This window comes from Mastomys coucha, unplaced genomic scaffold, assembly GCF_008632895.1.
Source record: "Mastomys coucha isolate ucsf_1 unplaced genomic scaffold, UCSF_Mcou_1 pScaffold6, whole genome shotgun sequence".
In the NCBI taxonomy this organism is placed as follows: Eukaryota; Metazoa; Chordata; class Mammalia; order Rodentia; family Muridae; genus Mastomys; species Mastomys coucha.
Window position 1 is genome coordinate 6,305,218 of NW_022196912.1, and position 14,359 is coordinate 6,319,576.

Here is a 14,359-nt window from a genome sequence, read left to right on the forward strand (position 1 = left end):
ATTGATTTTAGTTCTGAATCTTGCTTTTCTGGTGTAATGGTGTATCCAGAACTTGCTGTGGTGGGAGTATTGGGTTTTGATGATGTCAAGGAACCTTGGTTTGTGTTGCTTTTATTATTATGCTTGTCCCACATCATCTGGTTATCTCTAGTGCTACCTGCCCTTGCTAAATCTGACTGGAGCCTGTCCTTCCTGTGATCTTGGTTGTGTCAGAACTCCTCAGAGTCAAGCTGTCTCTGTGATCCTTTGATTCTGGGATGCTGTGACCCTGGGCTTGTTAGAGCACCTAGGAGTGGAGCTTCCTCTGGGTGTTGTGAGACTGGCTGTGGAGCTTGCGCCCAAGGTCTGCTCAGGGCACCAGCCCAGACAGACCGAAAGACACCTGAGCCACTGCGAGGAGTTCCTTTGTGCCTGGTTCCACTGGTCCCAGTGTGGACCCACTTACTCCCGATGTTGAGACAGATGTTATGTCCTCCTTACCTCTGATCCAGGGTGTGTTATAGCACCTGGGAGTGGAGCTTCCTCTGGGTTTTGTGAGACTGGCTGTGGAGCTTGCACCCTAGGTCTGCTCAGGGTACCAGTCCAGCCAGACCGGAAGACACATGAGCCACTGGGCTGGTAGAGTTCCTGTGTGCCTGGTTCCACTGGTCTCAGTTACTCCCGGTGTTGGGACAGGTGTTGTGTCCTCCTCACCTCTGATCCTGGGCATATTAGAGCGCTGCTGCTGGGTTTCTTAGATGCCACCCAAAATCATTAGACTATAAGAGCTACCCTTCCAAAATTTTCCAACATGTAACTAGTTTAAGGTTATCAGTAAGCTGATAAAGGACTGTGGTTTAAAAAGTCAGTTTGTTTTACAAGCCATGCCATTTACCAACCTCTGGGATGCGACATAAAATCATAATGAAGTAAAATCAAGTAAGAAACAGATCTTAATAACTTTTAAAGCATGTCATGAGCTTTGTGTTATTCTTGAGAGCCATTTCACCACATTCTTTAGGAAGATGCTGGACATCTTGCAGGATGAGGCCTTTGCTCTCGTTCCATAGCCGTGGAGCTAGAACTTGCATTCAGAAAGAAGGTGCTAGTATCCAAGGTCGGAAAGTGGGTAGTGCCCTTTGTTACACAGTAGTCATCTCATGAATTCTCATAGGTAGTATGATCAAACTAAAGTGAATATGTGGTCTTTGGGGTTATTGCCCGAATGAAGAAGACGATAAAATCCAATAGCAAGTGTTTGTTAAGTGGGTTAAGCAGCATCTGTGTATCATTTTTTCCAACCCTGCTAGTTTGTCTCAGTAGTTGTGTTTGGTTTGTAGCAGACCAGCAAGTGCAGTACATAGATAACTCAGAGAAGAGTTAGGCTCTGCCAGTTAATTCAGTGTGATGTACACATGGACCTGGTCCTTGGTGGAGCAGAAGGCATTACAGCTTCACATTCATTAGTGTAGTTATATGTGAGAAAATGAGCCTGGGATGTTGAGAGTGAGCAGGCCTACTTTGAACTGACATGACATCCCACCCAATTTCAAATCAGTATTAACAGTTTGTACTCTTTTAACTGACATGACTAAGGTTTGATTTACTTTTATTTGTTTATTCATTTTTATGTATATGAGTTTTGTGCTTTCATGTATGTCTGCACCACATGCATCCCTGGTGCGTAGAGGCCAGAAGAGGGTGTCAGGTTCCCAGGGACTGAAGTTGTAGACACTTGTGAGCTGGCATGTGGGTGCTGGTAGTCAAACCTGGGTCCTCTGAAAGTTATCAGGTGCTCTTAGCCACTGAGTCCTCTCCCACCCCTGGGTTTAATGCTTTTATGTGCATATTCATGTACATTCCGTGCTGAGCAGATGATAGTCAATCATGTAGACTGAAAACTAAACTTTTGACTTTGAGGATTGAGAATTGTATCCTGAGAGTAAGGGATCAATTCTGATGCTTTTGAGGTTTAGACACTTAATTTCATTATCTTAACAGTTATCCTTAATTCCAGGGAAGTAAATGAAACCAACTCCAAGAGAATGTTTTGTGAAGAAACCGAAGACAAAAAATAATTTGGTTTCTTCTTATTCATATGCGTAATATTGGATGGCCTTGGTTTATAAGTTTCATTCTGCTTGTTGCCTTGTTAATTATCACAAAGTGTACTACTTTCACCTGTAGACTGTGTGTGTGTGTGTGTGTGTTCATGTGGTGAGTACTCAGTCTACACATACACCTTCTCACCAGAAAAAGGCATTGGATCCCTTTATAGATGGTCATGAACCACCATATGGGTGCTGGGAATTGAACTCAAGATCTCTGGAAGAGCAGCCAGCACTCTTAACCGCTAAGCCATCTCTCCTGCCTGTGAACTTTCTTATGAAGGAATGTAGTAGTTACCTATCATAGACCTACGTTTTGTATTGAAGTTTGCTCTTTGGTTTGTCAGTTCCTTTATGTTGTTTTTTAAGTGTCTGAGTTTGGTCACTTGAGCTAAAAAATGTTCCTGGATAGGATGGCCAGAGGTCTTGTCAAGGTGAAAGCTCTCAGTAATGCCTGTTCTGTAGATGAAACAGCTAGGTCTGGTTTTGTCATGCTTATATTGATACAGATTTTATATTAAGAAAACCACCACAAACATTAAGAGTGAATGGGGAGTAAATGCCCGAAAATGTGCACATATAAAAATAGGTACCTTATATAGCTCTTATTTTTTTTTTATATTCAATACTTCATTTGTGGATTCTTCTCTGTCTCCTAACAGTATCTTCTCTGGCTCAGCTCAGCCTCTCCTGCCTTAGCTGTCACTAACTGTCTTCTCTTCTCACTCTGCTCTCTGACCCTACTCTTCTGTCTCCTAGAACGGTCTCTCAGCTACCCCTGAATCCTATTCCCCCGGCTTACCTTCTGCTGGCTTTTTTAGCCTCTCCTGTTCCCAGAATTCCAAGAGGCAACTGACACTGAGGGGCATAGGGTCTTTTAAAGGGCTGGGCACATAAAATAAATTCTACTACACACTTGGTCCAAATGTAGTCAAAAAACTTAGTAGCAAAGAGGCAATGAAGTTAATATTCATTCATTGGGGAAAGCCTATACTTAATTGTGTAAAATGTTACCAGAAGGAGTTGTACCCCTCCTTTCTTCCATATCTTTAAACATGTTTTGTTGAGAACATATCTAAACCACATGTGCTTACTGTTAATTGCATTCAAGTGGTTGACACATTGATATACAGAAGACACTCAGAGGGGCATATTACAGTTGACATTTGACATAAGGAACTTCAGTGAAGTCAAATAATATGGACAGGTACTTAGGCCTTTGTCATAAAGAGTGATCTATAACATTTTCTTTAGTTACCTTAAAAGTTTATTCAGAGAATAATAGACCATTTAGTCTGTTCTCAGCCCTATGGTTTATGTGCAAATATTCTATAATTATGACAGCATTAGCAGCAATCACACACTTTTCTTATGGAAACTTACGAAATGAGAACAAGCCAATATTGGTCCTGCAAGAATTAGTAGGAATTTTCCTGTTTCAATTTTTTTCTCAATTCTTTGTTACAAAAGAATGCATGTTATAGCCGGGCGGTGGTGGGGCACACCTTTAATCCCAGCACTTGGGAGGCAGAGGCAGGCGGATTTCTGAGTTCAAGGCCAGCCTGGTCTACAGAGTGAGTTCCAGGACAGCCAGGGCTACACAGAGAAACCCTATCTCGAAAAAACAAAAATTTAAAAAAAAAAAAAAAAAGAATGCATGTTATGTATGTACTTTTTACTCTAAGTAGTAAAATATATAGATTTTGTAGTAAAAGTATATAATAATATAGTTCATGTTAAAAACTCAAATAATTAAACATAGGAAGCTAGAGAACCTAATACTGTTGAAGGGGCAATAATGACAGTTTTGGTACTCTAATTTTGTTTCTTAATATAATATGCAGTTTTGAAACAAAATTATAATTTTGCCTTATAATTTACTTTATTCCACTGATGTTATGAACATTGCTGTCTGTGCATATGTGTGTGATGTACCACCTTTTGCATTGCACATTTGCACAGCCACAGTTATCTAGCTTTAAGTGAAATGAAACCTCAGGCTGTGTTGTTTTGACCATGAAGGTGTGTGGTTATGCTGTGGTATAGACAACGGGTAGGTGCTTCTGGGTACAGGTAGGACATGTCTGTGCCTCTTACGGATTCTTCTGGTCCTTGTCCTTGTTGGAGGCAGCAGAAGACAGTAGCTTCCTTTCCTTGTGTCTTCCTACCCTGATTACTGAGAAGGAGGTCACTGTGATCAAATTAGTCTAAATATCCTGTGATTAATTTACTATTGAATGTTGTTATCACATTTTCACAGTTGTAAGTAAGGTGGTATTTGTTTTATCAAACTTGAGTGAGGGGCTTTTTGTTGGTTTGTTTTTAACAATTGTGAGTAGTGTGAGGTACATCTTTGTTTCAGCAAAACTTAAGCAAGTTTCTGTGAACTAAATTCCTGGAATGGAACTCAGGGGTCAAAGGCATCTGACTGACACTGTCTAACTAAGACTCTAATACCAAGAATGCGTATAACACTACAAAAACTTCTCACCCACACAACAGCCGTTCTCTGACTCATTGTCAGGTCTCCTTGTCTTTTATGAATCTGCAGGGCTGCTTTCTACTGGGCCTCTGCCAAGGGCACAGACGGTACCATAATAGCTTCATCTGGTTTCTGAAAGGATTTATAAACTCTGGCCAGGATTTTTTTAGTTTGAATCATGGGTCTACCATTTACTACATTTCAGCTGAGTATTACTATTGAGTCACAGAGAGAGCATCTACCTTGTTCTTCTCCATTCTTTCCCTCTGACTTATGATTTTTTTTAAAAGGCATAAAATAACATCCAAGGTTCAAAATACAGATTCATAACAGGAAAAAGGTAGAGCCAGTTAAGATGGAAAGACAGCACCAAAGAGAATTAATTGTTATATCTGATCAAACAGTAGCCAAGACAACTTGCCCATGGGAAGGATGACCAAGAGAAACAGAAGTGGTACAGCTGCCAGGACGGGAAGGTGGGGATGCAGAGGAGGGAGAGACACATGCACAGGCAAATGAGTAACGTCATGTGGGAGAAAATGGCCCTGGACCAAACCAAGCAAATCTCACACAGTTTACCAGAAAACATGTTATTATGCAGATTAATAAAAAATAAAAATAAAAAAATTCAGAACCTTGATTAAAATCCTTCAGTGGTTTCTATAGTGTGACTTTAATGCAGTCTTAGCCATAAGTCTACTGCATTGAGATACCACTTCACACTGGCTAGAATGTAGAAAAACCGGAACCTTCACACATCACTTGTGAGAAAATCAAATGTTTTGGCTGCTTTAGGAAACTGTTCCTCAAATGATTAAACAGCAGGCGAGCTAGCTCTTTCTTTCGAGGTGTAATCCCGAGAGATGAAAACATGTCCCTACAGAGATTTGTACATAAATGTTCCTAGCAGCATTATATCTAACACCAAATGGCAGTAAGAGCTCAGATGCACATCAACTATTGCATGGAGGGATAAAATCTGCAGCATCTACACAAAGGCGTGTGTCAGCACGCACCACACCATAGATGAATCTTGGAAAGAAATGAGTGAGAGAATTCATGTCATAAGAGCCCACAGGCAAATCCATAGACATAAAATAACTTGGTTGCTTAGGGCTATTGGAAAGAGAAATGGAGACTTACTGCCAATAGGTGACTACTTTTCTCTTTATAGTGATTATGGTATTCTAAACATGGCTGGTGATGGCCATATAACACTGAGCGTCCTAAAAAATATTGGTTTATAACCGTTAGACAAGTAAGTTACGTGGCTCAAACAGGATTTCCTAGGAGTTTTTTTGTTTTTGTTTTTTCTATACTCAATAAAGTTGTTATTACTTTTTTTTTCTATATCCCAGATTGGACTAGAACTTGTTATGTGGTCCAAGCCAGCCTTAAACTTGCAGCATTCCTCCTGCCTCAGTCTCCTGAGTGCCTGAATGACAGGCAGCCTGAGTTGTTTACAAACTTACTTTTCAGCCTCTTTCTGTCTTGCACTTGGCTTCTCATCTGTAGTGCATTTTCTAGCTTAATGGTCTCACACTGCTTATTCTTCAAGTCCTGATGACCTTCCTTGTGTGTATACAGACAAGTGTTTCCAGCGCTGCGCCTCTCCCACCCTTCCCATCTCTGGGCAGAGTATGCTGTGTTGCATCCTGAATGAGCTGTGTGTTAATGTCATTTGTCACCACAAACCTAATCAAAACTTACCTTTGAGAATCTTTTTACGTTCCTGGACAGTGCCCATCTCTATATTTAAGTCAGTTTATATCCTCTTCGGTATAGGAATAGTTTTTCCTATTTTGGCTGGGTGCTAGTTGAAACTGGGTAGCATTTACAGAAATTACCTTAAATGCAGAGCAGTAAGGTCCAGTACATAATACAAACATGGATAGATGGTGATTGTCTACCACTTCCTCCAAGCTCAGAGTTTTAAAAGAAACAAGAATCTCTTGAATGTGGGCATGTCAATGGACAGGGCTAGTAGGACCTGACTTTCACTTGGATGTCTGTAATTCACTGTATATTTTGTGTGCAGTAATTGGAGAGTTTCCAATGAAAAAATCATGTAATCAAATAATTGTCCTATTGCTATACTAGCTAGTGAGCTAGTGAGTCTAGGCCATACTCACTGCATTGTTGTGGGCCTTTACTAGACACTGATCTACATGACTGAAGCGTTCACATTATGAGACTGATATAGAATTCTGGAATTTTGGTGACCTTAAAAAAAATACAGAAATATTATAAGGATGTGCTTTTGTTTAATCCCAGGTGTGGGGATGTAGGGCTGCTTCAGACTGTCTGCTACAGCTGACTATCATTTGCCTCCTGCTCTAGCAGAGGCATGGTTTTCCAAGCTGCAGATAGTTTCTACAATTGTGTGACGGTTGGAATTCTGGGAACTTTGCAGAGGGTACATAAATGCTAGGGCCCCAAGAGGTGGGGTGAGTGATTGATGGTTGTCTTAGTCAGGGTTTCTATTCCTGCACAAACATCATGACCAAGAAGCAAGTTGGGGAGGAAAGGGTTTATTCAGCTTACTTCCACATTGCTGTTTATCACCAAAGGAAGTCAGGACTGGAACTCAAGCAGGTCAGGAAGCAGGAGCTGATGCAGAGGCCATGGAGAGATGTTCCTTACTGGCTTGCTTCTCTGGGCTTGCTCAGCCTGCTCTCTTATAGAACCCAAGACTTCCAGCCCAGGGATGGCACCACCCACAAGAGGCCCTACCCCCTTGATCACTAATTGAGAAAATGTCCCACAGCTGGGTCTCATGGAGGCACTTCCCCGACTGAAGCTCCCTTCTTTGTGATAACTCCAGCCTGTGTCAGGTTGACACACAAAACCAGCCAGTACAATGGTCATTGAGGGAGGTTGTTTGTGGTTTGTTAGTAGTTGTGGTCAGAGAAGAAATTAAAGGAAAGAAATTAGATTCAGGAATTTTCCTAATTCCTCTCCCCTCTATTCTTGTTTCTCTCCTACCTAGTGTTAGGAAGTAAAACAGGTTTGATAGAGGATGAAGTGTGGGAAAAAGAACCCACAAAGTAGCAAAGACCAGCTACAATAGTCCATGCTGACTTTGAAGTCACTGCTTTAACACCAGCCTTCCCTGAGTGCCGGGTTTATAGGTGTGTGCTATCATGTCCCCTACCAGGAGAGCTTTTGACGTTCCTGTTCTCTGGCCCTAATGTGTCAAACAGATGAAGTCAAGTTTGGGAATGAAAGATACCATGAAGAAGACTAGTTGAACAACCATTCTCCATCCATCCATGGATTCTTATAGCTTGTTCATGCAGAAAACATCGGGCTTCTATCATGATGCATTTAAGTCTTAATTGGGGAACTACATATGTGCATGCATTTCCTATATGCAATTATGTATAAGATAAAATCGTGTGCATTCTGGAAAGGCCTATAACCTGAAATGGCAGTTACCTGAGGACATGGTTGTTGCTACCATGTTCTTTTGTATTGTTTGCCTCTCTCAGTGCACATGCAGTGTGTTTCCAATGGGATGACATTTGTATCTTCATGGTTCTGTCATTTTGCGTTAGTTGATAAGTTAAATGGATGAAAATGTATGTGTTGCATCATTTGTTCGAGTGCTTGTGTGATTTTTAGCTATTACGACATAGCCCGCCAATGACGTATGTATTGTGTCTTGCAGAGTTACATCTATTTGGGAGAATAGTCTTCAGATCACTACAATTTCTAGTTTCATAGGAGCGTGGCTTGGAGCATTTCCTATTCCACTGGATTGGGAAAGACCATGGCAGGTTGGTTTCAAAGACTTTAACGAAATGTGTATTGGCCCAGTAGTAGGGAAGCTGGTAAAGAAAGCTGGAATGTGATGCAAGGTATTCATTGTTTACGAAATGAGGGAAGGCAGAACAATCTAGGTGGCTGCTCACTGGGTCTGACCCAGTGCCATAGGCATCCATGTTGGCTGGGATCTACTATCCAGCTGCTTTTTCTGTATGCAAAGGTGAATGCTTCTTTTTAAAACTGTGTGTGTATATGTGTGTGTAGGTGTTGTATGCATGTATGTACTTATGTGTGTACTTATGCATTTATCATGTGAAGGTCAGAGGTTGACATCCAGTGTGTTCTGTGGCTCACCTCATTTTTTTGAGATAGTCTCTCACTGAGCCTGGAGATTTCATAGCTAGGCGGTCTGGCCATTGTATCTCTGGGATCGTCCTGTCTTCACCTTCTTGCACTGAAAAACCTTTGCCACGTCTTTATCTATTTTATGTATGCATGTCTTTGGGTGCGTGCATGCTAGAGTGTGAGAGTAGACATCAAAATAGTTACTTGCCTTCCACCAAGTGTGCTCTACAACCCAGCAAGCAGGTTATTGGGTTTAGCAGCAGGTGTCTTTACCCACTGAGCTGTCCTGCCAGCCCCCAGCATAATTTTAAAAGTAAAGGCAAGTGATTTGAGAGGAAGCCTGACAGTACACTACCACTGAGCCATACCCCCACCTTTGGTGCTTTGAGGCAAGATCTCTTGGCTTAGCTCATGGTGACCTTGTTCTGTCATCCAGGCTAGCCTGAAATTTATGACCCCTTACTCCTGTTTTGTGATTTGGATTACACTCATGTGTTACCACCCAGCACCATTATCTCAGTTTTTAAAATATGGCTGTTTTGAGACAGGATCTTAGGTATCCCAGGCTGACCTTGAATTCATTTTGTATTTGAGGATGGCCTTGAATTCTTGATCCTCATACTTTTCCTTCCCTAGTATTGGAGATTACAGGTATGTCACCATGTTGTAGTATTTTCTGTTATTGTGATAAACCACTAACCAAAAGCAACGTAGGGAAGGATAAGCTTTATTTGGCTCACACTCCAGGTGTCCATCATTGAGGAAGGTCAGGGGGAAGCTCAAGGCAGGAACTTGAAGAAAAACCTTGAAGGAATCCTCCTTGATGTCTTGCTTGTTTCTAGATCCATGCTTAGCTAGCTTATGGGATGGCGCTACCCAGGGCAGATGGGCCCTCCTGCATTGATTGACAATCAAGGGAGCTCCACTGACATGCTCACAGGCCAGTCTAAACAGAAATCTCTCAGTTTAGTTTTGCTTTTCTTCTCAGATGACTCTGCTGTGTCAAGTTGACAATTAAGACCAGGGCACTCCATACTTGACAACTTGACACATAAGCACATCACTGCAACCCTTTTTGTGTCCCCCAAATCCTGTTTCACTAATTTCTAATTGTTTTAGACTGAGCTTCTTTACTATATAGTTATTTTATAATGTAATAAATTTCACTATTGATCATTTAGCTTACTGCCAGTATTTTACTATAATACACTGATAAACATATGTGAATCTACAGCATCATGAATTTTTCCCCTGATAATTTCTCTTAAAAAGAACAATGCTATTAAAAATGAATGTATTTTTTTTCCAATATGAAGAGAATTTTTTCTTGTCTCAAAGAGAGGATATATTTGCTTTTTAAATTTAATCTGTGTTAGTAATTATTATAGAAAGTTAAAATTAGCTTTTTTTTATCCACTGGGGAAACACCATCAGTTCTATTCTGATGGTAACTTTTGCAGCTCACTCTCCATCCATGCCATTCATCGTGTACATGTTTTTAATGTGTTTTCCTTTGAACTTTATATTATGGCGTTATTGTGTACTAGTGAAGAATTACATAACTGGAATATTCAATTTCCTTAGAATAATATCATTTTTAATGAATGGGCATTTAGATTATTTTCAGTTCTCACTGGTAGTAGCATCAATTTTAAGCATCATACTTAAGGCTATATCCACACATTTGCTGAAATTGTAAATCCCTAGGTAACAAGTGGGCGGGATGGAACCTTTCATGCGTAGCTCACTGCCGGGCCTGAGTTTTCAGGTGAGCAGACTGCCTGGTTTTAGGTGCATTTTTTGTGCCCTCACTTAGAGGCTGTCTCTCCCACACAGCTGCGCTTTCTTTTCGCTCTCAGTAAGTCTGCTGTATGCTCTGTTCTGATTGTCATCAGCGGGTCTTGGAAGGTGTGGGGACTGTGGTGGCTCCCATTTCCTTGTGAAGGTTTTAGCCATGAAGCAAGTCCTACCCTCACTTGGTGATCTAGCTGGCATCTCCGTGCAGTCATCATACTTTGCTTCATTCTACTGAAGAGTGTCAGCACTTAAGCTGGAGGGCAAAATTATTGAAAAGGGCAGAGGAATTGTTTCGGACTACTAGACTCATGACTTTCAGTTAGAATAATTAAATCTAAATAAAGAATAAGCTTTAATGAGTTGGTAAAATTCAGTGTGTATATACATTGCCTATTTTAATGTATAAAAGTTTGATCTTAAACATTTAGAACTTCCCTGCAAGATTACGGAAGTAGAAATTGAATTGTGGAAAGCAGATGTGCTAATTAAGCATGTGTTTTAAGTTCGCTTAGAAGATAGTTGTCCATTTTTAGATTATCTAGGCTTTTTACTAGTTTTTCTCCTTCAGTATTTACTTACAATAAAGAGTGAACTAGATTTAAATTAACATCTGATTCTTAAAACATTGTAGCTTTCCCTTGACCTATGACATTGGGAGGTGTGGCTTTGACACAGGCTCACTTTGTAGCCCAGGCTTGCCTGGAATTCTGTATGTAGCCAAGGCTGGCCTCAAACACTTGATCCTGCTTTCAGTGCATCCCATGTCCTGGGATTGCAGGCATGGGTCAACATGCCTAGTGAAACTGATTTTATCTTTGAAAGTGTGGGTAAGCATGTGTACACATGTAGAAGTCCACTGACAGGCCTCAGTACCACTGCATACACCAGGCTAGCCTGCTCTCCTAGCTTCCAGGGATCTCCTGTCTCCGCTCCCACATCCTAGGTTGGGCAACTGTGTGTAGCTTATGTGAGTTCTGGGGATCAGACCTTGTTTTAGCACACTTCTGTGACAAGCATCTTACCCACTGAGCCATAAACTCCTGAATTATGGACTTTTCAAAAGATTTTCTAGTTAGCAAATTTGGAATTATTACAGGTGATTAAAAGATTTAATTTAGATGGAATACACTGGCTGTTTAATTTTATTATTTTGGGGTTATTTTAAGTTAATGGTTGACTTATTCACTAAGATCCTTTTAAAGTCTAATATGTACTGATGGGGGAAGAATAAAATTGACATTCCGCAGATTTTATTCAATTTCTTACCAACTGCTTTTTGGTTGTTTTCTAATAAGTAAGGCGGTTTTATTTTTCATTTTTAGCAAACAAGATTTTGTGGGGCTACTGTTATTTTCCAATACTTCAAACTATACAGCACAAGACCTCACTGTGGTTAATAACATTGACAGAATCTGCCAGAAAGGTAGTAAATCAGATAAGGGGACAGGCGTTTCATAAAGTGAGACTTTGCTAGAGCAGAACTTCATGAGAAGCTAGCAGTGTAGAAACCCCTGTCTACGGACAGCATGCGTTAAAAAGAGAGCCTTTAGTTCTTTGTCCCCTGCAGCCTAGTGCACATTTGAGATTTTAAAATCATGTTTATGCAAGCATCCCTGGGTTATGTTTGTTATATTTTAGAGAAATAGAAACATAATGTTTTTTTAAAAATACACATGCATGAACACATAGGACCCCAAAACCTGTCTCATGTTTTTAATTTCTCTACTCTGAACTCAAATTTGATTTTATTTGATGTTCCTGTGGCCAGGCATCAACTGTGTTCCATAATGACAAATCTCAAGTATATATTTAGTTTTCAGATGGATTCTTCATCAAATGAGAGTTAGGCCTGAAAGTTAATGTTAATGAAAACTTATTTTCAACTTTCATGAGTATTCAGTGATTTTAGTAATTAGTGATAAATGTCAAAAGGTCTCTGTACATGAAGGGAGACCTCTCTCTATAGAAGGCAGCAAAGGTTGGTCACAGAAAGCAGGGTAGGAGGCTACCTCCCACCCCGCTATGTTCTATGAAGTGGGCCACTGACAATACATTGAGCATACACAAGAGCACACACAAATGCAAGCTTCATGGCTTATACTGAGTTCTTGTTGCTCTCTGTCTTATTCCGTCTCCTAGCGCCCCTTATGTACGTTCTTTTCCTTTTGTATTTTGTTAAGTGAGTTTATTGAGTTACTTGAATTTCATATCATGTTCAATTCTGTCTGACATTTCAGATAATAATAGAACACAGTATCTATCATTGGTAGGTCTCAGTACAGCAGGTATGGGTCAGGTACTATGCCAGAGGTAATGTAATCACTACGACTGTAGAGCAAGCTAGGTCTTATTCCTGTTATTACCCACCCACCACAAAGGCAAAGTGTGGGAGGGAGGAGACATCGTGTTCACTGTTACTTGATTAGCAAGAGTAAGATTTGGGATTCAAGCAAGAGCCCCACCTACACATGGTTCTCTTCTCTGCTGGAGACTTAAACCCTGTGTTTGTTTATTTAAAGCCAGAGCTTTTGTTCTCTTAAGAACAGCTTAAGTATTAAATTGCTTTCCTTTCCCACATTGTTTCTTCTAAATGTCATGATCACTCTGGTGATATCTGCATTTTTAGACCTAAATCTTAATACATTTGTAGAAGCATAGTTAAAGCTAATTTATAGTGTCTTTGTCTGAAAAATGAATGCTTTTTCTTCCCTGTGTGTGCACATGTCTGTAGCATGAGGCCATAGGAAGATGACGGGTATCATGTTCTATCATTTTCTGACTTATTCTACTTGTTACTAAGGCTTCCTTGTTTGTTTGTTTGTTTGTGGGTATCTGTGCACATATCTGTCTGTGTGCCCATGGAGTCCAAAAGTAGTATTGGGTCCCTTAGCTGGAGTTGCAGGTGTGTGTGCGTCTCCAGATGTGGGTGCCATCAGAGTAAATAGGAGTTCGAGGCCAGCTTTGTCTACAGAGTGAGTTCCAAGATAGCCAGGGCTACACAGAGAAACCCTGTCTCAAAAAAACAAAACAAAACAAACAAACAAACAAAAAATAGTAAATAGGAGAAACTGATGAATCTGCAGAGAGGAATCCTAGGCTAGCCAGTCCTGTATCTCTCATTGGCTACTTCTCAGTGGTTTGTTTATTGTGCTGATTTTCATCTGCATGACTGTTTGAACGCATCTGACAAAGCTGCTGCCTTCAGGTGATCACTCACAGTTCCTTTCAGTTTGGTCTTGAATGCTTTGCTGGGTCCTCCTAGCATAAATGCTGCAGACCAGTGTAGGAATACACACAAGTGACAAACATCTGCTCTTCTGGCCCTAGTTGCTAATGGACTCTGACCTCTCCTCCAAAGAACACCTAGGTAGGAACCTGTTACTTGTGGAGCAGTGAATTCCTGGTCAGGACTCCTGTCAAAAGTAACAATAAATACTTCTGAACATATGCATGCACACACATAAGTTAGCCTGGCCAGTAAAGTCTCTCAGGAAAGTCCTGCCACGGCCCTGTCAGCATGAGCACATCTTTAATCCAAACCATCTTCTGTTAAATACTACTTTTTCCCAGTCTTGAAACATGTAAATTGTACATTAGCGTATTAGTTTAATACAGTATGATCCCTTTGGTAAAGGAAATACCAATTAACCTAACATCACACAAGTCTTCATTCAGTCAGACGTGTGACCTGTCTTACCCTCTACTCTGGCATTTTGCAGTAACCAATTCAGTTATAATCCTATGACTTCTAGTTTCAAATTATGCAAGAATTTGTGGCAGCTGTGATTTTTAAAAATGAGTGTTTCATAAATATTGATTTTTCTATTCTGGTAAAACTGGAGGAAAGGAATCATAGATTTTTTTTTTTTTTTTTTTTTTT

The 14,359-nt window shown here is 40.4% G+C and overlaps 1 protein-coding gene across 4 annotated transcripts in view; it reads left to right on the top strand.

Moving 5' to 3' along the window:
- Nucleotides 1-14,359, top strand: part of Pigf (phosphatidylinositol glycan anchor biosynthesis class F) — a 32,027-nt gene that overhangs the window by 12,038 nt on the left and 5,630 nt on the right. The window contains exon 5 of one of the 4 annotated variants that reach the window (XM_031357351.1): nt 8,240-8,348. The exons of the other annotated variants lie outside the window; for them this stretch is intronic. Coding sequence (XP_031213211.1) covers nt 8,240-8,348 — 109 coding nt within the window. The remainder of the gene's footprint in view (nt 1-8,239; nt 8,349-14,359) is intronic. 4 annotated transcript variants of the gene reach the window in all.